Source organism: Ahaetulla prasina, chromosome 2 (genome assembly GCF_028640845.1).
Source record: "Ahaetulla prasina isolate Xishuangbanna chromosome 2, ASM2864084v1, whole genome shotgun sequence".
Classification (NCBI taxonomy): Eukaryota; Metazoa; Chordata; class Lepidosauria; order Squamata; family Colubridae; genus Ahaetulla; species Ahaetulla prasina.
In genome coordinates, this window is record NC_080540.1 from 160,901,365 (window position 1) to 160,928,127 (window position 26,763).

The 26,763-nt window shown below is 37.4% G+C and overlaps 1 protein-coding gene across 5 annotated transcripts in view; it reads left to right on the top strand.

Annotated features, from left to right (window-relative positions):
* Window positions 1–26,763, top strand: part of VDR (vitamin D receptor) — a 101,322-nt gene that overhangs the window by 26,563 nt on the left and 47,996 nt on the right. For 2 of the 5 annotated variants that reach the window (XM_058166671.1, XM_058166673.1), the window contains 2 exons: window positions 17,375–17,446; window positions 23,860–24,010. In XM_058166671.1, the coding sequence (XP_058022654.1) occupies window positions 17,383–17,446; window positions 23,860–24,010 (215 nt within the window). In that variant the 5' untranslated portion in view covers window positions 17,375–17,382. Of the gene's footprint in view, window positions 1–17,374; window positions 17,447–18,643; window positions 18,716–23,859; window positions 24,011–26,763 lie in introns of all 5 variants that reach the window. The other 3 variants (XM_058166670.1, XM_058166672.1, XM_058166674.1) reach the window with 2 other exon arrangements.

The following is a 26,763-nucleotide window of genomic DNA, read 5'->3' on the forward strand; positions in this document are numbered from 1 at the left end:
TGATCTGCAGTAGTGGATTCTACTAATAAGGCAGGAGATACGCTTTCTAATACTTATATAGACTAAAGCTTGAGTCATGTATGCCCCATTCAACTGGGACTTTGAAGAGGTGTAAAACGCTTCATTGAATTTAACTGTCCTGTGTTTATTTTCAGCTGTATCAACTGAAGGCTAATATAATATAGCTACTCATCAGAGTTATAAGATGGTGGTGACTCAGTATGGAAATTATATTGGCCAAAGGAAAAGCACTGCTATTCCAGAGAGGGCCAAAAAGCGCTTGCAGAAATAATGCATTTAGTGATTAGAAATCAAATATTTTATTCTTTTGTTGCCATTGAAATTACTTCTTTTTCTTAGCTCATTTTACCTAGAATTCTAAAATATTTACATATATTTAAATGTGTGGAACTATTAAAAGTCAAACCCTATGTTACATTTCAATCTGAAAACAGATTTGTATATTTTTAATATTCTCCTGAAAATGCATATCTTTGTAGAGCAATTGGTTCATTTCTATTTCAAGGGATAAAAATAGTATTACAGAGCTTTTTGTTATCTCAGGAAAACTATTCAATACCTCTGTCCTATATAGAGGGTAAATAGAGGGATTTACCGGACTGTTACTCAGAGTTTGTTTATTTGCTGTCAGTTTTGACTCTTTAGACTTTGGCTGCTGGAAGCTGTTTTGAAGAGAGCATCCAACTGAGAGCAACTGTAGCTCACAATATGCCATCACATTGCCTGCATAAAACCCTCAGGAAAAACCTTTTATTTAGCTTTCAAATAAAATTCATTTGTAATAAAATTATAGGAGGTATTTCGGGCCCTTGTTAATTATAACTGTAGTTTCGAGCAACAATTTCAAGCCAAGTTTTTTATTTGTGGTTGCAAATAAATGTGTTGGATGGATGCAACCTAAGGTGTATTTAGTGCCAGGTGGATACAGTATTGACAAGAAAAAAGAAGAGGCTGAAACATGTGCAACAAGGGTGGAAAAGCAACCATAGTGAGGAAAATGGCAATAAAAATAACATGCAAATTTAAATTAATGCCTGAGTTGGGGAATAAACAGCCCAGGGAAAGGCATGAAGATTAGATCATCTCTGTTGTCAAACATTCTTTCTTTGCCCTGGAAATGTCTTTTATCGTAGAAGAAAGTCACTGGGGATCTGTGATAAATCTAATATAGAAATCGTTCTGCACAGTGTATGACAGGGTCAAGCTTGAGATTTGTAAGATTAATTATCTAGGTATGCAATAATTAATATCTAAATAATATCTAATTTGCATTGATATTTTATTATATCTTTTCTTCCTTGTTAATAGAGTGGAAACCTTTCATTTTATAACTGTTTATTTCCCTATATTTTCAGTGTGTTATTAATTAACCTGTTATTAATTAACATTGTATATTTCCCAGTCACAGTTTTTGAATTGGTAACTTCTGTCCGTCAGTGGGTATATATTTACAGCATCATCTAGATTGCCAGGTTAAAAATAGGCAATTACTTTGCACTATACGTATTTTGGAACTGAGGCTAGAACGGAAGGCACTGCGGGCCTCTATTGCTGGATCTGTCTGTTTAACAGAACATACTATTCCCAAGATCTGTTCTATCTTGTTCACTCGGCACCCTAACCACATTCTTTATAAAAGATATAGTTACTCTTGCAGGGTCCTTTTGTTGGGCATCTGTCTTCATTTTACTCTTATTTGTAGCTGTTTTTTTAGCATGGATTTGCAGGCCAACAAATGAGAGGGTAGTTAATCATTCATGCAAAGAGCTGTAACATGAAGCGCCTGTTCCCATCTCTATTTCTGTGTCATTCCTGTTCCTTTTGTGACAGTACTAATCATATTATGTTTTCAAATCTTTTAGCCTCAATATTAATGGTACTGAAGACGCTGCTTTTTGTTGTTGTTAATTCACGTTGCTGTCGTCTACCTGATCAATGCTATCCCCATCCTCCATTGGTTATTACTGGCTTAGTTCCAGGAATTCATTTCTCTATTTAGGACTCCTGGTAAACCAGAAATTGCCAAATGGATTTAGGTATCAAGTGTTTTGCCTAATTTAGCATCTTTTTCTCCAAAATGCTTTCCATCTCATATCAGCTTATCAGTATTGGCTCAGAATCGAGCATGAAAGAGACTTGGACATATTTTCAAACATTTATATATAATCAGCATTTTGGTTTTTGATTTTCCCCTTCAATCAGAAAATATTTTTATTTCAGGTGCATCCTGATAACAGTGATGCTGCAAAAAGAATTCCTTTCTTGTGAATGGTGAAGCAGTCATGAATAGTTCCTTTCACTGTTCTTGTACATCACCACTAACTGTTGCCTTATTCCCAGGATGTTTGGGCTATTATAGTCACTTATATAGACAAAATCCACGCAATACTAGAAATATATTATTGTTGATTTTCCTTTAAATATTCAATTCCACTGTCACTCAGATATCTCAGAAAAAGTTCACCTTTTACATTCATTAAAGGTGAAAGAAAAAAAAATGGATATCACAGGCTATGCATTTTTACCTTGTTATTTATTAAACATATGCTGCTAAACATCTAAAGCAGCGGTTCCCAACCTGTGGGTTGCAACCCCATTGGGGGTCGAATGACAATTTGCCAGAGGTCGCCTAAAACCATCGGAAATATGGGAAGTATACTTGCGAGTTGAAGAATCGCGCTCCAATGGTTGAGTCCACAAGCCAGCTGCAGGCTCTTCAAATCGCTAGTCGAATTCGGCTTCAGGCGCGATGAATTAAAAAAGAGAGAAATTTTTGCTCTGATGTCTCCCTCTCAAGCCAGCTGCAATCACTCCCAGTCACTAGCCTAATCTGGCTTCAGGCGCAATAAACTTAATAGGGGAGGAGTCTCCACTTTAATGCCTCAAGGCAATCGCAAGCAGGTCAGATCGCTAGCCAATACGGCTTCAGGCACGATAAATTCAAAACGAAAATAATTTTATGGTTGGGGTCACCACATCGTGGGAAATTGTATTAAAGGGGTCGCAGCACTATAAAGGTTGAGAACCACTGATCTATAGTGAGTGATCTGTGCCTGATCTGTACTGATTCTCCTTACCTGATCCTGCACCTCAGAGCTCAGTTTTTTGTTCCTATGATGGAGGTTTCAAAAAGTCTCCATTCGACAGTTGCTGGATTGGTCAAGTCATAATAAATCTGCAAGGTGAAACACACAGTTCCAAGAAAGTTATGCATATATATCAGTAGTGGGTTGCTACCGGTTCTCCCCAGTTCGCAAGAACCGGTAGTAAACATTTTGAGTAGTTTGGAGAACTGGTAGTAAAAATTCTGCCTGGCCCCGCCCCCAATCTATTGCTGCCTCCCGACTCCCAGCTGATCGGCTAGAAGGAAAAAATCAAGACTCATTTGTCGAAGAAGAGAAAAAAAAACCGTCCCTTTAAATTGAGAAGCCAAGAAGCCTCCCAACTGATCGGCTCGCTTCTCAGCCAGGAGATCGCTTGGCAAAGAAGAAGTGGGGGGAAACGCTGTTGTTTTAAATTGACAGAGTGGCTAGAAGCTCCTGAACAACAAATTGGATAAGAGGAGGAATTCTTATATGGTTTAATGTTTTTGAAGTTTTGGGGTTTGTGCAACATGGGCTTTGTGTTTCTAAAAAGGTTTGGGCAATTTCCATTGTAAAGTATCCTGTCTTGAATGAGTTTTCTGCCTGCTTGTAAATGGAGCCGAACTTCCGGCTTCCACTTTATATTATCTGTGAGCACTGGTAGCTGTTTTCTGCTTACAAAGTTTCCTTTATGCAGCTGGCAGGAATGTGGAATTCCAGGCAGGTTCCTTGCTAGCAGCTTGATTATTCCTTAATTATCTGGGATATTTTATTTGGGAAATGAAGAGGGGGGAGTTTGATTCCTTCCCAAAACAGATTAGTGGGGTGGGGAGGAAATGGGGATTTTGAAGTAACCTTCCCCTGGAGTGGGGAGGGAATGGGGATTTTAGGCTTGCTGTCAAACATCAGCCATAATACTAATGATTGTTTTGAACAATATGCAGGTTGTATTACATGAATGGCTATTTTATATGTGAAATTATGACTGAAACCTTTCACACTGTCAGGAAGTTTGTCCTTAATTTTAGGTTGCTTCTCTCTTTGTTGAGTTTCCACCCATTGCTTCTTGTTTTGCCTTCTGGTGCTTTGAAAAATACTTCTCCCCCTCTTCTTTCTAGCAGCCCCTTAAAAGACTGTTGCCTATCACACTCTTGGGCAAAGCATATGAGCCATTTCCTCCTTTCAGTGGTCCATGAAAGTGCATCTATAGCAGAGGTCTCTAACCTTGGCCATTTTAAGACTTTAAGACAGCAAAGCTGGCTGAGGAATTCTGGGAGTTGAAGTCCATAAGTCTTAAAGTGGCCATGTTTGAAGACCTCGACCTATAGTATGTAGATAATAAAGTTGAAAAAAGGTGAACAACATTTTTGCAGAACTATAGATACGTTGAGGCTGGATGTGACAAGGAATGGCGGGGAGGGGAGGGGCCAGACGAGGTACCCCTTGACATGAGAGACATTGAGTTGGCCACGCCTACCCAGTCATATGACCATCAGGCCACACCCACTGTCACATGACGATCAAGCCATGCCCACAAAATAAGCCACGCCCACGGAACCGGTAGTAAAAAAATTTAGAACCCACCCTCTGGTTCATATAGTCTAATGGAGGACTGTATCAGAGGTATGACATGCCTTTGTAAAACTTTAATACAATCATAGTCTTCTATATGTGTCCAGTTCCACAGCTATGTTCAAGCCAATCTTAGTAAAGCTATTTCTTCATTATGACTCTTCAGGTTTCTTCCCTGTCTTGTGTAAAACTGTTGTTTGTTTCTCACATGCGTTAGACTGCACAGAAACTACATACAACAAGTTGCTTATTATAGGCATTGGTAATAATTATTTTATACAGACACTAAATTTATCCCTTTCCATTGTGCAGAGCTAATATTATTCATATACATATGTACATGTGCTCTCTTTAAGCTTATAATTGCAGTTAGGGCTTTGGATGGGAAGCCAGGAGCTGGACCTCTTTGAGTCTGTTAACTGAGGGCTGCATGTCCGTAAAAAGCTATTTTTGCTGAGGTTCAATATGACTACAGAGTTGAACTACAAATAAGCCATCTTTTCCTCTGGTTAGTTTTGATTTCTTAGCCATGAATTCCTCTGTGAAGGTATCTGAGGGTTTTCTCCTCTAAAGAATCCATCTTGGGATATTATCTTTACAAAATAAATCTGAAAGGTGTGGGAAAGATTGAATTTGCTTTCTTAATGTTTGCCAGGGTGTCCTTTTCAACTTTATTTCATATTCTAAAAACTTAGTTTGCTTAAGTAGCGTTGAACTCTTTACAGAGAGATCTTTTTGATGGATCCAAATGAACCTCCAATAGTTAGCACTTAGCAATAGCACTTAAACCTATATACCTCTTTACCGTGCTTGCAGCCCTCTCTTAAGTTGTTGCAGATTTACCATAAAAGGGAATAAATATTTATGTCAAGAACCCCACTATGGATATAGATCGGATGTGTATGTAGATAGCTAGCTAGCTAGCTAGATAATTAGATATAAATTAAATACAGAGATCGACATTTCCTTCTCTTAGGCTAGCTTTTACAATAGTATTTAAACAAGTTCATGTATCGTGTTTGAAAGTCTCAGAGATAACAGCAAAATACAGCACAATTTTTATCTTCGGTAGGCAGGTAAGTCACTTCTTATATCGACCAAGAAACCACTGTAACTATTTTGGTAGGAGGAAAGTCAGAAGGATTTAGTAGTGACTTAAAATAGGGCAAGTCCAATGTTTTCTGTACATATTGGGGATAGTCTGTTTGCTCTTTTGTCATGATATCATCTGCCTTCATGGGCAACATATGCAAAACAAGTCTAATTTGGGAACTATGAAGACACCATATAGTGGTCTGGCTTGTGGGGATCAAACTCTCCCAATTTTCTTTACTGTCTGCAAAATTATTTGGGGAAAGTCTTATTCCCTTTTATTATGTGCGCTGTGAAAACAACTTTCTTTGTCTTAAGTGATTTATTAAAACATTTGAGTTTTGTTTTTGGCTTATATCAATATATCACAATTAAAAGGGTATTTTCCACCTATTTTTGGTAAGAAATAGGTAAAATCTTCCTATTAAATAATATCAAGAAAAATGCATGGATTTTTTTCTCCCTTTTACATGTAGATATAGCATTTGTGGACACTGAAATATAAAAAAATAATAAGAAGTCTTGGATATTCCAGTTGTTCTTTTTAACAACTATTTTTTAACAACTGTTTTCCATTAAGAAGCAATAATTTCTTCTTACTGCCATGTTTCTCTTTTTGTTTTCCAGTATTATTTCAAATTGCAGTTGGGAATTGCGCATCATAATTCAATAAGAATTTCCTAAATTATCTGCAGATTGTTGGAAAAGGAAGTATGACTTCACATTCCATCTTTAGGTGCATTGAGAAATGAAGCTTTACCCTTTTCACATCACCACATCACCTTCTTGCCCTTAAGTGGGTCAGTGGAGTAAATTGTGACACACATACAATATTCCCCTGCCCAGAGAAAATTGCTTATATATTTGACACCATGATACTCTATGAAAGATTGGTAGGAAGTATACACTTATATTAAAGAAAACAAGACTCCCTCTTTTTGAAGTTATATATAGCAGGAATGAGAGCCTGTTTGTCATAGTGCTTAAACATCAGGCTAGACATTGTTAAAACAAATGTTTTTTCTCACGGTTTAAAGTGTTCTGTTATCAACTGAATGTAAAAATGATTAGCAAAGCAAAATCCCACCTCGATCAAAGAAAAGCATAGTGGAAAACCTGGTTTCTGGGATATATTCCTTCAGCAGATAGAGGTAAATTTCTTGGAAATTTATCAAAAGGCACTAATTATATTTCTTAATTTTGACATAACGCAAGTTTTATCATGTATAATCATTCCTTCATCAAAGGATCCACATTCAATTTGATGATTATGCAGATGAAACTCAAAATTCCACCATGCTCTGCAGCTCACCCTCAGCAGTAAACCAAAGACCACAATATCTGGGTTTTGCTGAGAAGATTCCACTATTGTGGAAGAATTGAGTAAATGTAGCTTTGTCTCTTATCTAAGAGTTATGCAGGTCACAGGTAATAACAGGATTGCATCATAGCTTGGCGTAGACTGTAATTTGGGAAATTCCCAGTTCTCGAAGCTTCCTTCAATTGAGCCTTCATCAAATTAGTATCTCTTGGAGACATAGCGTGTGGCCTGTAATACAGGTAGAGTAATTCTAGCCTTATTATAGTTTTGATGTAGGAATTATCAAGAAAATTATGTGATACATTGTGAATGGTAAGAAACAATATTAAGGGCCTATTCACCCAATTTTTTATCCTACTCTGTGAGTAACAGGGTGAGATCACTTGTTCTGTTGTTCCTCCAGGATTTCAGTCTATTGTATATTGTGAGGATGTCGAGCCTTTTCGAAAGCTGTAGAGAATATAATGGAGGTCTTCTAAACCTTTTAAAGAGATCTTCTGAAATAGGTCAGCCAGAATAGTGAAATAACTAACAAGTTTGATTTTATTTATCACATTTCTATAGCTGCCCCTTTTAAGAAATCTAAGCAGCTGATAATTCTAGATAAAGCTTTTTAAAAAAAAAAAAAGCCACAAAACAGACCAGTTTAAGAATAAGTGAACTATACATACTGCTGCATTCTGGACCAACTGGAGGTCCTGAATGCTTGTCAAGAGTAGCCTTATCTGGAGTGCATTGTAGTAGTAGTCCAACTGAATAATGACTCATGAATGATTGGAAACAGAAGCAGAACCTTTCAAAACAAGAATAGAGATATCGGGAGCAAAGGGCCTTTTGACGGTGGCTTCCTTGAACAGGAGCTATGAGTCCAACAAGATCTTGAAGTTGCACACCAAGTCTATCAAGGGAAGTGCTACCTGATTCAGAGTTAATGGTGGAAAAATTTTGGATCAGAGTTGGGGACTAAAACCACAGCCACTAGATTTTATTATGGTTAAGATGAAGTCTGTCCTTCCTGATTAAGACCCTCACAGAAACTCAATAAAAGAACTTTGATGGCATCACGTGGAAGGCTTGGGGCAAAGTTGTATAGATCGGGACAACTTTTGCCTGGTTTCCAACCTTCTTTTCCTGGTGAAGGTTGTTGAGAAGACTTGTACCTTCAAAGAATGAAATGGAGGATCTAAACCAGGGGTGTCAAACTGATGGCCATGCTCTGGATGCATCATGCAGACCATGCCCACCCCAGCTCCACAAAGGCAAAAAATGTCATGATACATCACGTGACACGATCGAGTTTTACACCCTTGATCTAAACCCTTTCCAATGGTTTCTTGGCTTATGAAAATGATGCCTGCCTGCCTGCCCTGATTTAGCTTAGATATCTCTCTCGTTAATTTATGTAGTAGATTAGGCTTTTTGCACTCTTCCAGGATTTGAATATTCTGAATTCCAGCTTCATATTGCCAATTTTGCACTACCATCAGCATGAAGCTATGGTGAAGCAAAGGATAACACACATTATGTGAAATCAATAATAATGATGAAAAAGTATGTCTGAAGTAATTCCAAGGTCCTTTGCCCAAAAATCTTGGCATCATGGACATTCTTGTCATACATCAAATTAATGAGCCAATAGGAGTTATCTTTGAGGGCTTTTCGGAACTTATTAGATGCATTTGCAGAGAAGAAACTTATAGCGCATAAGGCATGTTAAATAAAGAATAGATTTTTGCCAGTTTCAAACCAGTGTTCTTCAAACCACTCGTTTTCAAGATATATAAATGGGCTAGTTTTTATCGGAAAAATAGAGAGGAAAACGATAAAATCTTCTTCAAATAATTCAGTCCTTCACAGCTACTATTGAGTCTGATATGTTTCACTGACGTAAAGTTTTAGCAAATCCAAATATTCACAAATCAACTAACATTTCTTGTCTCTTCCTCCACACACTATATTGTTTAGTGAAAAGAAATCAGCTGTAATTTAGTGTACATCATGATACACTGTTCTTTCTTGCCACTGTTCATGGCATTTATACCATGATCTGTTAAAGCCTCCAAAATCATGCCATAGACCAGGGATGACTAACCTTTTTGCCATCGCGTGCCAGGAGTGGGGGGGGGTCACACGTGTGCATGCTCACATCCATAATTTTATGCGCCCTGCCCCTGTGCATGGATGCATGACCACCACCCCGTTCCCCACATTCCCCACGCTCCTGGCATGCATGGTAGGTCTGCTTTTTGCTCTCCTCAGCCTCCAAAGCCTTTCTAGGAGTCTGGGGAGGGTGAAAACAGCCTCCCCCCCCCGGAGGCCAAAAATGGCATGTTTGCCAACTTCCGGTGGGACTGGAAGACCCATTTTTTGCTGTCCCCAGCATCCAGAGCCTTTCTAGGAGTCCCACCAGAAGTTGGCAAATGGGCCGTTTCCGGCCTCCGGAGGGCCTCTTGGGGGGTGGGGAAGGCTCTGGAGGCTGGGGGGAGAGAAGAACAGGCCTTCCCCACCCCCACCCCCCCGAGGTCCTCCAGAGGCTGGAAACAGCCTGTTTCCCTACTTCTGGTGGGCCCAGAAGGCCTGAAAATCAACTGGCCGGTGCACACATCATTGGTGGGTTGCTACCGGTTCTCCCCAGTTTGGGAGAGCCGGTAGTGGAGATGTTGAAGTGACACCAAACTGGTTCGCTCCACCCGTCCTTGTGCTATACCTACCTTTATTCCTCCATTTTTAGCCCAGCTGAACGGCGCAGCAGAGCAGATTGCAATGCCTCAGCTGTTGCGCACAAAGCGCATGCGCGAAGCGAACCAGTGGTAACACCGGTTAGAACCCACCACTGGCACACATGCCCGCTGAAGCTGAGCTTACATGCCCACTGATATGGCTACATATACTGCCTGTGCCAAGTGTGTGCCATAGGTTCGCCATCACGGCCATAGACTGTACTCATCATAGTGGGTAGATTATAACAATTGTAAGTTTGTGATGGATACCAGGATCCAGCCTTAGGCAAATAGTAATGTAGGAGTTCCGATTTGCTGTCAGCTGTTCTCATCCACAGTTTGCAACAGCAATAGCATTTAGAGTTATATACCACCCCATAGCACGTGACAGCACTCTGGGTGGTTTACAGTGTAAGCTTTATTTTTAATATTACCCCCAACAAGCTGGGCCCTCATTTTACTGATCTCGGAAAGATGGAAGGCTGAGTCAACCTTGAGCCCCATTAAGATTGAATTCCAGACTGTGGGCAGAGTTTGCCTGCAATACTGCATGTTAACCACTGCGCCACCAGGGCTGCTTGCCTATCTAGATGGTGGCAACAGGTACTCATACTTTGTTGAACCCCAAAACTCAAGAATCAGACCTGTTTACTACTTGAATAGAAGACCACCAGGAAATCCTGGATCCTGGATAGAATTGTCTGGGAAGTTGAAAAAAAAAAAAAGCTGTTTCTGAAGCAGCTGTGGACACTTTGCAAATCATTCAGCTGCTTTAGTGACTTCTCCATAAACATTCCTATTGATTGTGAAGCATAAATATCTGCATCTTCCGCTTGGAAACCTAAAAAGCCGCAGTGTTTTTGCCAGGACTATTTTGACAAAAGTTGTTGGAGTTTATAAAGCCTTGCATAGTCATGGATATAACTCAAGATTTTAAACAGCCAGATCAAAGGTGTTGTGTACAGATAACAAAAAGATTATGTCTAGAAACATTAAGAATATCAAACATAGAGAAGTGTACAATTATCCCGCTAATTTGATGCTAATGAACTTAAAACCCAAAAGGCTTCTAGCTTTCATAAGTATTATGAGATTGAAAATTAACCTTATCTGTAAAGGCCTTGTCTCTACACGTCAAAAAGAACTATATGTACCATTACCTGATCTTCTTGCTTGTTTTCCAACTCACTTTTAGGCATCAGCAACTTCTGCTATTCTAAGCGTTCCAGCTGAACTACAACTCCCAGCATTATTTCCCATTGGCAGTGTGCTTTCTAAAATGCTTTCAGCAGTAGCAGAAAGACTATACTGTTGTTTATCCCTGTCAAATTCTCTGACCATTTAGGTGTTCAGAAGGACGCTTTCCTTCTGTGAAATGCGTGGTTAAATTTAATTATAGTAGTTTTAGTTCCCCCAAATAATCAATTTGTGTCCTAAATTTACGTAGCATGAAATGGCTCTGCTTTTAATTGCATCTATCTGCAAATGAAGTGTTGAACTTTCTTTGAATTCTTTACAACTTGTGAGCCATTTACCTATGACATCTTTGTTCTAAACTTGTGACATGGCACAAATTTTCTGACAAGGCAGAAAACAAGAAGAAGAGAATTCTGATTGCATTTACTGAAAACCTTCCCTTAAGCTTGAGCTTTTTTCCCAGAAAATCTAAGTTGCAGATGGTGTTTGGAACATCTTTATGAATTTCAGAAGATAACCTTGACAGTAAAATACATGTTTTGTGTAGTCATATTCTTTTTAAACTTTATAGTGGTACAACTCCTTTATTTCATTACAGGTATTACATTACTCTGTTATTTCACTTTACATTCAATAGTCTCTTCAGTATATCCATGAAATGTATGTAGGATGTATTTTGGCAAGCTTATTACATTTATTTATGAATGCAAGATTCGTTTTTTATTCTACGACCCCAATATGCTAACTTCAGTTCAGGGATCAGTTCAAAGTTAATGATTACATCTGAACCATAAAATGATCATTTCTCTTATTATAATTGAAAAATTAGTTTTAAAAACCTGTAGGATCATCAAGTGCTTCATAATATCAGGAAATAATGCATACTCTAAAATGTGTGTTAGGTAATTTGTATACGTATTTAAAGAGAGTGCTTCCTATTATTATTTTTAAAGAAAAAAATCTATTTGTATTGTTATTAATAAAAACTATATTTATTATGAAAAACTATAGGAAAGGTGGAAAATAATGTGATAATCAGAAAATGAGTATTTTCCTGTTTAGGAAGATATGTATACAGCTATTTATACATTTAATAAATACAAGAATCTATACGTGTAATAACTAGCTGTTGTAGTCTTTCACCAGAAAATTATCCAACAAACATTTCGGAGTGATAGGTTGGGGTGACTGTCCCAAGTGAGCTTTTATGGCTTAGTGTGGACTAGAACTCTGCTCTCTTCCTGATCCTAGCCCAAAATCTTAACCAGTTATACTATGCTATCTTATTTACTTATTTGTTGAAAACCAAATGCCAGACAGGGGAATTCCACAGAATTGTTACATGTTATTTCTTCAGTTAGCAAAAGAGCAATAAACTGAATGCTGTAATGAAACTGGCAGGCCCGTTCCCACAGGGATAATTAAGTAGTAGCTGTTTAAGATTTGTTTAAGATTTGGGAATTTCATCTGAAATTACATGTTAGTCATTGTTTAATGATATATTCATAATTGTGTTTAGAGAAAATTTCTCTGCATCTTTAATATTTCACATGTGGGTATGTATCATATGGAGCTAATTAAGACGTAATACTTGGAACTGAGTAAATGAGGCCCAGGGACTAGTGACTAGTGCAGGGGTCTGCAAACTGGCTGAGGAACTCTGGGAGTTAAAGTCCACAAGTCTTAAAAGAGCCAAGTTTGCAGACCCCTGCACTAGATTATAGCATACTGGGAAAGCAATGTACAGTAACATCTTTAAAAATAGCAAGCTTAGCCTATTATGGCCATTGGTAATTAAGGTTCCTTGGAGAGGGTCTCAGCTGACTATAGGCTTCGTATCACACAAACCCATGATTTGTTGTATCTTGGCTTATTGAATAAACCACAGTTTGCTGGGTTCACCACAGTATGTCATACTAAAGTTGAATAAACCCAATTATGGTGTAGCATGTATGAACCAGGTTATATATTTTTTTTATCTGAAGGAAAAATTCCAAACATCAGGGGGGGAAAAGCAAAATAATTTGCAAACTTCAGAATACAGATCTTCCCAGTAACTTTTAAGGAATCTGTTTTTGTATGTATAGGCAAAAAGAAAAAGAAAAATCAGTCAAATCATCAAAAAGATCATCTCCAGCCTAAAGGAAGTGAAAATATCTTGGAAGTGCCAGATTTGTTGGTGCTGATTTGTTGCTCGTGTCAGTGTTCAGAAATATACACTGAGAGATCATTTGGCATTTCTTTAATGATGTATCAGCCAATATCAAATATTAGTAATGCTGCCATAATACTGAAATCTGAAATTGCTGGAATGGGCTAGAAGATTTCTGTTTTATTCTTCTCTGAATCTCATTCACAGATGGAAGTAACTTGTGGTCATCTTAACTAATTTAATTTCTGGATTGTATATTCCTGCTAGAATAAAGAACTGGAATTTGCAAAACCTAACCTTAAATTTAGTTATCTTATACCCAGTGAATCAGCATGATTCTCGGCATTGAATTTAGATATATCTGAGATATAGCTAAGAAGTCACTATTCTTGTGAAACTGGAAGACTATTTTATAATTAGCCAGTAATTTGAAATTACTCGGTAACCAAAAGGTTTAATTCCAAAAGTAGGAGACTGTGGTTTTGTGAGAAGCCCTGTGAGTGGGAACTGATGCTGCAAAGTATTTTTTAAAGAAACAGCAATATAACCTTTCACAAAATATGCATAAAGATAGGAGGATTTTTATTTCTCGGTGTATGATATGCTTACAAAGCATCAGTCTAATTCTTGAGAATGAGGAGTCATACTCATCAATATATGTATGGTATAACAACATAAACTAGCTGAATTCATCTTCTTTGCTTATCAAATCTGCCTTCAATGGACTATATGGATCATGTCTGTATAATAAATGATAGCAACCTCAGGATGGATTTGTACTGTGCTTAACTAGTCTATTGTATACTACTCGGTTATTGTATTATACTGAATGATAGAATTACATTCTAAATCCGCATATAGACGAGAGGTCGAACGACTAGCCTTGTGGTGCAACCAAAACAGTCTGGAACTGAACACACTCAAAACCGTAAAAATGGTGGTAGACTTTAGGAGAAACCCTTCCATACTTCCACCTCTCACAATACTAGACAACACAGTATCAACAGTAGAAATCTTCAAATTTCTAGGTTCTATCATATCGCAAGATCTAAAATGGACAGCTAACATCAAAAACATCATTAAAAAAGGACAACAAAGAATGTTCTTTCTGCGCCAACTCAGTAAGCTCAAACTGCCCAAGGAGCTGCTGATTCAGTTCTACAGAGGAATTATTGAGTCTGTCATTTGCACCTCTATAACTGTCTGGTTCGGTTCTGCAACCCAACAAGAAAAACACAGACTTCAGAGGATAATTAGAACTGCAGAAAAAATAATTGCTACCAACCTGCCTTCCATTGAGGACCTGTATACTGCACGAATCAAGAAGAGGGCCGTGAAAATATTTACAGATCCCTCACATCCAGGACATAAACTGTTTCAACTCCTACCCTCAAAACGATGCTATAGAGCACTGCACACCAGAACAACTAGACACAAGAACAGTTTTTTCCCGAAGGCCATCACTCTGCTAAACAAATAATTCCATCAACACTGTCAAACTATTTACTGAATCTGCACTACTATTAATCTTCTCATAGTTCCCATCACCAATCTCTTTCCATTTATGACTGTATGACTATAACTTGTTGCTGGCAATCCTTATGATTTATATTGATATATTGACCATCAATTGTGTTGTAAATGTTGTACCTTGATGAACGTATCTTTTCTTTTATGTACACTGAGAGCATATGCACCAAGACAAATTCCTTGTGTGTCCCATCACACTTGGCCAATAAAAGTTCTATTCTATTCTATTCTATTCTAAAAGCTGCATTGAAAATTAAGAGGAGTTAGTTTATGCATTTTTCAAACAATTACCCACAACTTCAATTAATATAATTTAGAAAAGGGGTAATTGTTCAATTTTTGTAAAGTGGCATATAGAAGTCTGTGTTGTGCAGATTGTACTATTGTACTATTGTACTATTCTATCTGTGGTGGACTAACTAGTTTAACCATCAACAGTGCAAATTCATGAACCTGAACAATTCTTCAGATTCCTAAGTGGAAGTTTAAGCATTTTGGGCAAATAAGCCTGTTGACAATGGGTTGGCTGTGATAAATGAAATGTGAAAAAGAAAAAAACAACTCGAGGAGGGGCTTAAAAAAAAAAACTCGCACAAAAATGTGCTGAAAACTCGCTTATACCCAGTGAATCAGCATGATTCTCGGCATTGAATTTAGATATATCTGAGATATAGCTAAGAAGTCACTATTCTTGTGAAACTGGAAGACTATTGTATATTTAGCCAGTAATTTGAAATTACTCGGTAACCAAAAGGTTTAATTCCAAAAGTAGGAGACTGTGGTTTTGTGAGAAGCCCTGTGAGTGGGAACTGATGCTGCAAAGTATTTTTTAAAGAAACAGCAATATAACCTTTCACAAAATATGCATAAAGATAGGAGGATTTTTATTTCTCTGTGTATGATATGCTTACAAAGCATCAGTCTAATTCTTGAGAATGAGGAGTCATACTCATCAATATATGTATGGTATAACAACATAAACTAGCTGAATTCATCTTCTTTGCTTATCAAATCTGCCTTCAATGGACTATATGGATCATGTCTGTATAATAAATGATAGCAACCTCAGGATGGATTTGTACTGTGCTTAACTAGTCTATTGTATACTACTCGGTTATTGTATTATACTGAATGATAGAATTACATTCTAAATCCGCATATAGACGAGAGGTCGAACGACTAGCCTTGTGGTGCAACTAAAACAATCTGGAACTGAACACACTCAAAACCGTAAAAATGGTGGTAGACTTTAGGAGAAACCCTTCCATACTTCCACCTCTCACAATACTAGACAACACAGTATCAACAGCAGAAACCTTCAAATTTCTAGGTTCTATCATATCGCAAGAGCTCAAATGGACAGCTAACATCAAAACATCATTAAAAAGGACAACAAAGAATGTTCTTTCTGCGCCAACTCAGTAAGCTCAAACTGCCCAAGGAGCTGCTGATTCAGTTCTACAGAGGAATTATTGAGTCTGTCATTTGCACCTCTATAACTGTCTGGTTCGGTTCTGCAACCCAACAAGAAAAACACAGACTTCAGAGGATAATTAGAACTGCAGAAAAAATAATTGCTACCAACCTGCCTTCCATTGAGGACCTGTATACTGCATGAATCAAGAAGGGGGCCGTGAAAATATTTACAGACCCCTCGCATCCTGGATATAAACTGTTTCAACTCCTACCCTCAAAACGGTGCTATAGAGCACTGCACACCAGAACAACTAGATACAAGAACAGTTTTTTCCGAAGGCCATCACTCTGCTAAACAAATAATTCCATCAACACTGTCAAACTATTTACTGAATCTGCACTACTATTAATCTTCTCATAGTTCCCATCACCAATCTCTTTCCATTTATGACTGTATGACTATAACTTGTTGCTGGCAATCCTTATGATTTATATTGATATATTGACCATCAATTGTGTTGTAAATGTTGTACCTTGATGAACGTATCTTTTCTTTTATGTACACTGAGAGCATATGCACCAAGACAAATTCCTTGTGTGTCCCATCACACTTGGCCAATAAAAATTCTATTCTATTCTATTCTATTCTAAAAGCTGCATTGAAAATTAAGAAGAGTTAGTTTATGCATTTTTCAAACAATTACCCACAACTTCAATTAATATAATTTAGAAAAGGGGTAATTGTTCAATTTTTGTAAAGTGGCATATAGAAGTCTGTGTTGTGCAGATTGTACTATTGTACTATTCTATCTGTGGTGGACTAACTAGTTTAACCATCAACAGTGCAAATTCATGAACCTGAACAATTCTTCAGATTCCTAAGTGGAAGTTTAAGCATTTTGGACAAATAAGCCTGTTGACAATGAGTTGGCTGTGATAAATGAAATCTTGCTACCCCTAGAAAATAACTACACTATTTTTACAATCCTGTTTATAAATATTTGTCAGATAAACCATGGAGAAATTTTGTTCTTTTTACATAGTCATTTCCTTTGTCTCAATGAATGCCCTCCTCTGATGTGATAAAGAGAGACAGTCTTTCATCTAAGGAGAAATAATGAACCACAACTATGATGGTTTTCCTCCACACAAAGTATTGTTGGAGTTAAAAGATAGACTAAATTCCCAAACTCGAAGCAGGAGGTGAGATTTGAACACTCCCTCAATAATTCTTGGATGTTAACTTTTTAATAATAATTTTGGATTGCAGGTGGATCCATGTCAGAGTTTCGGAGCCCGTGGGAATTATATCAACAGAGTATCCCAGATGATCTGGATGTTGGTAAAGTACCTCACTTTTTTTTTTTTTTTTTGCAAAAATGTTCCTGTGAAGTAAAATAAGATACTATTTCTGCCAGAGAGGAAAAAATATGATGTATTTGGAATTATGATGCCAGGCAATTTGATCCTGTTTGAATAGCCGAGCTTCTTGCATGTATTTTCTTGGTATTGAAATTTGAGGTTGATGTAGGGCTGATTTTGAATGAAATGTGATTGTCCTTCAGCTGTGGCCAATTTTTTTTAAAAGTACAAGGGTGCCAACTTTTAAATTACTTAAGTGCTTGTGTGAGTAAAAAAAACAGAACAGCAATTTCCGATCGCTCCTCTGCTATAAGCCCTTCAAGCAATCTTAAAATGAACGTCTCTTATTTTATGTCAATCTTTCACTTGCAAAATGAAGATAATGGATGGTTCTCTGCTTTCTTGATCTGTTGTCTTCTTATAATAGCAAAAAAAAAATTATACACAATTTTTCTATTATAAAATACTAAGCATTATTGCTATATATGCTATATAATGGATATTGTGAGCCAAACTTTTCCTCTTGTACTCCTTGACATTTATGGTGGAAGACAACGTTTTAATGTTAGAGTGTACGTACTGATAGAATGCAACCATGGAAATGGGGGAAATTGAGAGATTGATGGAGACAAGGATTGTGAAGCCTAGCTTCATCCACAGAAAATGCTTATTGATCATTTCCTTTGTCTCAATGAATGCCCTCCTCTGATGTGATAAAAAGTATCTGGTAGCACTTTTTCCAACTGACAAGTTTTATTAAAAGGCACAAGCTTTGGTAAACTGCAGTTCACTTCATCAGATGACCGAAGCGTGTCTTTTAATACAAGTTTTAAGCTAGAAAAGATGTTACCAGATTCCTCCTGATCTTTGACTGCTGTAGACTAACACAGTTCTCCCCCCTACAGTGACCGGAACTGGCATTATCTCTCACATTTCTGAGGTGATGTTACAGGAAGCTGTGCTGAGTGACACCTTATTTTTTTTGTGACTGGTGTTTAGGTGTGGTGAATTATTTGCTGAGTGCCACACCTCACTTTTTTAAAGTATGTTGCTTGCGTCAGTATTGTTGGAGTTAAAAGATAGACTAAATTCCCAAACTCGAAGCAGGAGGTGAGATTTGAACACTCCCTCAATAATTCTTGGATGTTAACTTTTTAATAATAATTTTGGATTGCAGGTGGATCCATGTCAGAGTTTCAGAGCCCGTGGGAATTATATCAACAGAGTATCCCAGATGATCTGGATGCTGGTAAAGTACCTCACTTTTTTTTTTTTTTGCAAAAATGTTCCTGTGAAGTAAAATAAGATACTATTTCTGCCAGAGAGGAAAAAATATGATGTATTTGGAATTATGATGCCAGGCAATTTGATCCTGTTTGAATAGCCGAGCTTCTTGCATGTATTTTCTTGGTATTGAAATTTGAGGTTGATGTAGGGCTGATTTTGAATGAAATGTGATTGTCCTTCAGCTGTGGCCAATTTTTTTTAAAAGTACAAGGGTGCCAACTTTTAAATTACTTAAGTGCTTGTGTGAGTAAAAAAAACAGAACAGCAATTTCCGATCGCTCCTCTGCTATAAGCCCTTCAAGCAATCTTAAAATGAACGTCTCTTATTTTATGTCAATCTTTCACTTGCAAAATGAAGATAATGGATGGTTCTCTGCTTTCTTGATCTGTTGTCTTCTTATAATAGCAAAAAAAAATTTATACACAATTTTTCTATTATAAAATACTAAGCATTATTGCTATATATGCTATATAATGGATATTGTGAGCCAAACTTTTCCTCTTGTATTCCTTGACATTTATGGTGGAAGACAACGTTTTAATGTTAGAGTGTACGTACTGATAGAATGCAACCATGGAAATGGGGGAAATTGAGAGATTGATGGAGACAAGGATTGTGAAGCCTAGCTTCATCCACAGAAAATGCTTATTGATCATTTCCCTTTGTCTCAATGAATGCCCTCCTCTGATGTGATAAAGAGAGACAGTCTTTCATCTAAGGAGAAATAATGAACCACAACTATGATGGTTTTTCCTCCACACAAAGTATTGTTTTCAGCAGAGGATTCCTTAGGATCATGGATTTTCACGAGTCTTAACTTGCCCCAAAGACTTTCCATGAAAACACTCTGCACGTGGAGAGCAGTGGTAGGGAAGGAGGAGTTAACCTCTTCTCCTTTTGAATAAGAGCCTATATGTTCCTGAAGGTTTCAGCAATAATGCAATGGTTACAGCATATGTAGCAAATGTGGTTGCTTTCAGCTCTCCTGATTTGGAATTCTCTAGTCCCAACAGATCGGTGGTATGCCAGGCTAACAAAGATAATCTGAGGCCTTGAGCTAGAATAAGATGTAAAACATGGGTGTCCAGCCTTTGGGCTTGCTATGGGGCACATTGAATGAAGAAGAATTGTCTTGGGCTGCATATAAAATATATAAAATAGTCGATACAAATCATATAAAAATGTTAAAAGTTTACGATGTTGTGGGGCCACATTTCTAGCTGTCCAGGGCTGCATATTATAAACCTTGCTATGCAGAGCAAGAAGAGCCTAATGCTGGGAAATATTGAGGGCAAAAGAAGAAGGGGACGACAGAGAATGAGGTGGCTGGATGGAGTCACTGAAGCAGTAGGCGTGAGCTTAAATGGACTCCGGGGGATGGTAGAGGACAGGAAGGCCTGGAGGAATGTTGTCCATGGGGTCACAATGGGTCGGACCTGACTTCGCAACTAACAACAAAATACAGAGCAATGTTGAATAGTGATTCTAGCGTTGCACTAATGTCTAGTGTATTGAAACCATGAACATTGGGTGGGCTGATATCAGCTGAAACGATTAATTGTATTCAATTAATTTTTTTCCAATGCTGTAGAAAATCAATTATTCTTAATTTGACTAATAGTCTTCCATGGCTGTGTTCAAGTTTTTTACAAACATATTGAACCACCTGTCCCCTCATTCTTTGGGTACATTCTTTTCCTAGATATTATTCACTGCTCTATAGATACAGTTTCAATGTTAAGAAAAATTCAATCAAGCGTGAGTTACTAAAAATATTAAATATTAACAGCATTTTACGACACTTCTGGGGAAGGTAGCTGAGAGGATAATTGCCTAGCAGCTTCAGAGGACCTTGAATGAACCTGGGTTTGGTCAGAAACGGCTTGGTCATGCTTTTAGATGATCTCTGGTGAGAGCAGGAATAGAGATTGTGCACCCCTCCTTGCCTAAGCTGACTTCTCTGCAGCTTTCAATGCCATCAACTATGGTATCTTTCCAGATTAGTTAGGGGATTGAGATGGGCACCACTGTTTCGTGCTAGTTCACCTCCTTTCTCTAAGATTCATTCCAGTCAATGATGATTTGAGAGTGGGGGGAGATTCTGCCCCTGACCCCTACTGTGTGTGGTGCCACAGGTTTCAATGCTCTCTCTGCTTCTATTCAACATATACATGAGGCCACTGGGTAAGCTCATCCATTGCCATGGGGTAAGGTATTATCAAGAGGCCGATAATACCCAATTATACATCTCTGCCCCTGGCAAATTAAGTGATGCTGTGGACAACTTATCTTAGCATCTGAAAGCTGTGAGGGTCTATATGAGAAACCACAGGCTTCAGCCAAACCATAGCAAAGGTTTCGTCTCTCAGGAAGCTACACTTTGGAGGCCAAAGAAGCAGCCTTCTCTGCCATGGTGCCCACCTTATGGAACATTCCTCTGACCCCCTAAGTGAGGCCAGCTCAATCCCTCTGTCTGCTTTGGAAGCCATATTAGGCCTGAAGTTTCCCTGCTGCCATTTTTTCACGTGTGAGAAAGTAGGAGGGGGAAGGGGGGAGTTAGCAGAGAGGCCCATTAGACACAATAACATTCTTCCTGTTGGTCAAGGTCAGGCTGGTCCGGCAGCTGGAGAAGGAGTGGTCGGAGTGATGTATCGAGATGGGACAGTTGGCGATTGGAGCATGTGATCGGCAGAGAAGTTAGGGGTTGGTTTTGGAGTTTTGATTTACTGAGGGAAAACCCGGATCTCTCAGATTCGGATTTTCCCAGATGTGCCAGTTTACCTATCCTAGTAAAAGAACTTTGAAAGATGCCTGCTTTGGAGTTTTTACTTGGGGAGGGGGTTTTCTGGAACGCTGACACCCTCCTTATTTTCAGGAAATTCCTCAGGACCTGGATTGGCATCAGACTTGGAGGTCTCAGGGAACCTGTGAGATCTTGAGGAGGCTGTGTTTCTGTTCAAAACGTCTGTGTGTATTTCTGTGTCTATGTGTCTTTGTGTGTTTGTATTTAACTTTCTTAATACAACTGTGTTTAACATGTTTATTGTTTTATACTTTTTTTGCTGTATGCTGCCCAGAGTCACTTCTTGTGTGATGGATGGCCATATAAATTTGATAACTAAATAAATAAAGCTAATTTCTCCATCCTAAATTATAAACTAAGATTTCAGTTGATAATAATGGTTTCCAGAGAGGTAACATTGATGGGAGTTGTTCTGGTACATGAGAAAATATTTCAGACTCTTCAACTTTCTGCGTGTTTTATAGCCAGACCAAAGGACATTTAAGGTTAAATGCTTACCTTTCATTTAGTAAAATAAGAGATTTTAAATAGTGACATCACTCTCTTAAATCATTTTTATCTAATTAATAAACTAACGTTCCAAATGACAGTTCCACTTTTGTGCTGAATATAACAGAATATAATGTAGGCAGTAATAAAAGCAAATTTCCAGATGATCCCCTTCTTGATGTGAGGAAAGCATTATGAGATTTTCATTCATGAAAAGCAACATGACATACGTTAATTGCTTGTCTGAATGTCATTTCTGGTATACATGAGATTTTAATGGATAATGACAACTCGTAACTGGTTAGTACAAATTTAAACATGCAGTTAATAGTAATCACTAATGAGAACACTTTCTATTTGGATGGTCAGTGTTTGCCACATGTAAAGGTCAGAGTTTCCAATAAATGAAAAAGAGAAATTTGTGGAGTAACCTCTTTTTCTTTTTAAATAAAAGTAAATAAGCTTCTATTTCAAATCAATTGGCTACCCTGAAGTGGCAATGAGAAAGTAAGAGAGGGCTGTTAAGAAAAGAATGAGAATGGAGAGTCCTATTTCCCCAACCCATTTTATATAACTTTGAGGAAAATGGAAAGTAAAACTAAATTCTTCTTCTCTTTGGCCCAAAGTACAGGGAAAAGGGCAAATACTTTCTTTGATTTTAGATTGATTTAATCTGTTCTCAATCATGTTCTAAAATAAGGAATGCAGGCCATTGAGATCCGAATACATTAAATCGGTTTTTCAGTCTCTTTGAAAAACATATTTTCCACCCATGAGCCTCAGTACCAGAATTAAGAGCAAATAACATATGAAGGCATAAGCTGCAAAAATAAATAAGTATCGGCACAGGGAATTTCATCTGCTCTTAACATAGAGAATTGCAAGTTATTAATATATGGATCTGCCCCTAATACCTGTTGTTTGAAGCCAATCGCTTCAATTTCAGACCTTTTTTTTAAGCTGAGTTCATCCATACACATGTTATGTACATGTTGAAGAACAGCTTCAAAGAAAAATCTTACGTAGGAGCAGACCATAAGAGATTTTCAGTAACTAACTTCTGAATTCTTGGCTCTCAATTTTTACCACTCATTGAGAATATTCTACTTTTAGTGAGAGCGTAAAAGAACATAGCATAGAATAACAGAGTTTGAAGGGACCTTGGAAGTCTTCTAGTCCAATCTCCTGTTTGAATAGGAGACCCTATAGAATCATTTGAAGGAATAAACTGTTGGGTTACTTGTTTCTGTCATGCAATGTATGGTATTAAGATTAATACGAGAAGCATACATGTAGTTCTCTTCCCTGTAAATTAGAAGACAATTCCTTTTCCTTGCAATTTTGTTTCCTTTTTAATGTGGACTCTCACAGTATGAAAAAGAAATTATTTTCACTCTTTTTTTGTTCGAAACACCCCCTTCCCCCAAATTTGGTACAAATAGTGGAACTATACCCTGAGGTTTTCTCTTGAAAAGGTATGTAGAAATACCCTGATTCTGCAAATATTTACTTCGTGTAATTCAGCCATTTATATGAAGATGAGCAGACAAAATATAACCTGTTGAAGGATCTGTTTTTAGCACTCTGAAAGTCGAGAATGTGTTTGTCAAGACCTGTACATTTTGAATGAAACATGTTACTATGCTTGGGGAAATATTCCTAACCAGACTGATAATGGGATCAGAGAACTTGTTGCTGCTTTTATATATTCTATATGTGCTCTCATTATATTACTCAGTGTATTTACTTCGTGTATATTTACTCAGAAATTACTATGATGAAGTTGATAACCTTTACATTTTCTCTATCATAGAAATGGAGCCGATGGCGCCTTGTCCAACTTTTACTGATACAGCCACCGACTTTGACAGGAACATTCCCCGGATCTGTGGTGTTTGTGGAGACAAAGCTACTGGCTTTCATTTTAATGCTATGACCTGTGAAGGATGCAAAGGATTTTTTAGGTATATGATTCTTTACCTAAACTAATACATTTTGGTCCATGGTTTATTTTTTATTGGACCAGCAGTTTCTTCCTACTACCATCAAAAACTGATCAAAAAAAGATTATGTATCTTATTCTTTAAAAAAAATGCAAATACTATCTGAAAAGCATCTTTAAAGGAAGTAAACTTACATATTTATACGCAAGGAAGGAAAGGAGCATATTAATGGTTTTGCTTCCAATATGGTGGCTAGATTTTAAGTAGTAAACGATTTGATTGGAACTGCAAACTGAACTTACTCTATTACATTTCATGGATATAAAATTTGCTGTCACTAGAACAAGTTGGCATGGTGGGAATGTTTGAATTCATGTTTTGTATTGAACAGAATGGAGAATATAAATTCCATTAGGTATCTGTAGAAATATGGATACAGAAAGTAGGAAATGGGACCTGTTTGGTATAGGATAAACAGAAGCAGGACTGTTGCAAAAGGTGAAATTATTTAGAGTTAAATAATTGAAACCACTGTTTCTTCCTTTTGCAGAGTGTGGAAGTACAGTCTGTTTTTAGTGAAATAGATAACTGGCCTCAACAGGACTAACTGTTATTGGGGATATTTTCATTTAGTTCATATAAGAACTAATATTTTTCTTCTTCATGGGATTGTTTCCATCCCTATACAATTCTTCCTTGGTTGCAAATCACTTTGTCAATAAACATAAGTACAGTGGAAGAGGAAAGAAGAAAGTTGTTAACTTTCATCAAACTAATTTAACTCTGATTAAGAGGAAATTAGCATTGAATAACAGAATTGGAAGGGACCTTGGAGGTCTTCTAGTCTTCTAATTAAAAGACATATTCCTTGTGTGTCCAATCACACTTGGCCAATAAAAAATTCTATTCTATTCTATTCTATTCTATTCTATTCTATTCTATTCTATTCTATTCTATTTATTCTATTCTATTCTATTCTAATTAGCATTGCATATACACTAGCCGAGAGTGTTTCAAAACATTCATCAGCTCAGCATCTTTCATGCATGAAATGCTTAGTTTTCATAGAGTACTTTTCTATAGTTATGACATTTGAGTTTGTTCTGGGAAGCATTGGATTATACATCAAAAGCCAAAACATGACTAATGAAGGGAAATCTCCCATGTATATAAGACTAAAATTGGAAGGTAGGAATAGTATCGATAAGGGATTTACATAAACATTAAGTTGGAATTCTAAAAGTCAATTTTTTCTTAATGTGATTTTTTTTTTATTTCAACATTTTTGTAGAAAACCTATTAACTTTGCAAAATAGAGGATTAGATAAAATGTTTCACCATAGACATCAGAGCCAGATTTCCAGTCAGGCTTCAGTGCACTTGACTAACTAGAACAGCAACATTTTCTTCAATTGCAATTGCTTAAGAGAGTGACTTGTCTGTCAGAGATGCATTTCCACACAGTGCCCTTGGCTAATCAATCATGCACTGTCTCTCCTAGACATAAAACACACTAGGTTAAGTTTTTCCTCCTGTTAATGACACCTTAGCTGAGAGAACAGGTATCTACTTGGGAAGGTAATGAGTATTTCATTCCCTCTTAACATGTTATCAAAATGTAATTGAAATAATTCTTTAAGAGGTATTCTAAAAATCATAACTAAATATTTGATTAAGGAATACATTCACATTTGTAGCTCATTGTTTCCTCATAGAATCAGTGCCTTTCTCAAATAAAAACTGAAGATGTATTACTAGTAGTATCTATACCCAAAATATATCCCAAAAACTTCCAAAAACTGTCTGCTATTGACCTCACCCCATTTCTAAGAGGTCTGTAAGGGGCGTGCATAACAGCACAAGCGTGCCTACCGTTCCTGTCCTATTGTTTCCTTTCGTTATATCCAATTAATATAGTTATTACGTACTCGTATATATGCTTATATATTGTATAGTTATTTCATGCTTATGCTTATATATACAGTGTGACAAAATAAAATAAAAATAAAAAATAAATATACCCCAAAAGAGGTGACCAAGAGCCAAGCTTTTGTATGCTGAATTCTTAAAAGCTGTGGGGAAGCAGCAACTCTGAACAGTGACAATTTTCTTTCCACTGCTCAGGAGAACTTTTGCACAGCTTTACATGTAATTTTATCTCTCCTAATTTTAAAAATTTAAAAGCTCATCATGGCAGTTTTACTTGTTTTCCTTACCTTACTATTGCTCTACTTTGATCTAACGGGCAAGGCAGCAGGCTAGAAAGTGGGAGACCTTGAATTCAAGTCCCTCCTCAGGACAAGGAATGTTGTAATAGGTGTGTCATCTTGAGTTACTTGTGAAAATAATAAAGGTGGAATACAAACAAGCACATAACTAAAGAGTTCATTAACAATTATCTCTTGATTTCCACTGTCGCCATTATTTTGCACCCAACTACAGTTCTTTGTTGGTAATCCTGCACATATAATCCTGCCCATATAATGCTTTTTCCAGATTTTCTGATTTGCCATCTAGGAACTACCATATTTTTCGGTGTATAAGATGCACCTTTTTACCCCCCAAAAGAGGGTGAAAATCTGGGTGCATCTTATACACCGAATGTAGCCCCACCCACCTACCGCCCCCCACCCTTCAGAGGTTGTTGGCCTCTGCGTTGCACAGCCGTGTGTCCTCATGAAAACGGTCTTGCATCTACCACGGCGTTTCAAAGGGCCACACTACAGCTGATCAGCGCTGTAGGCAGCTAGTAGACCGGTGCCTCTATTTTTAAA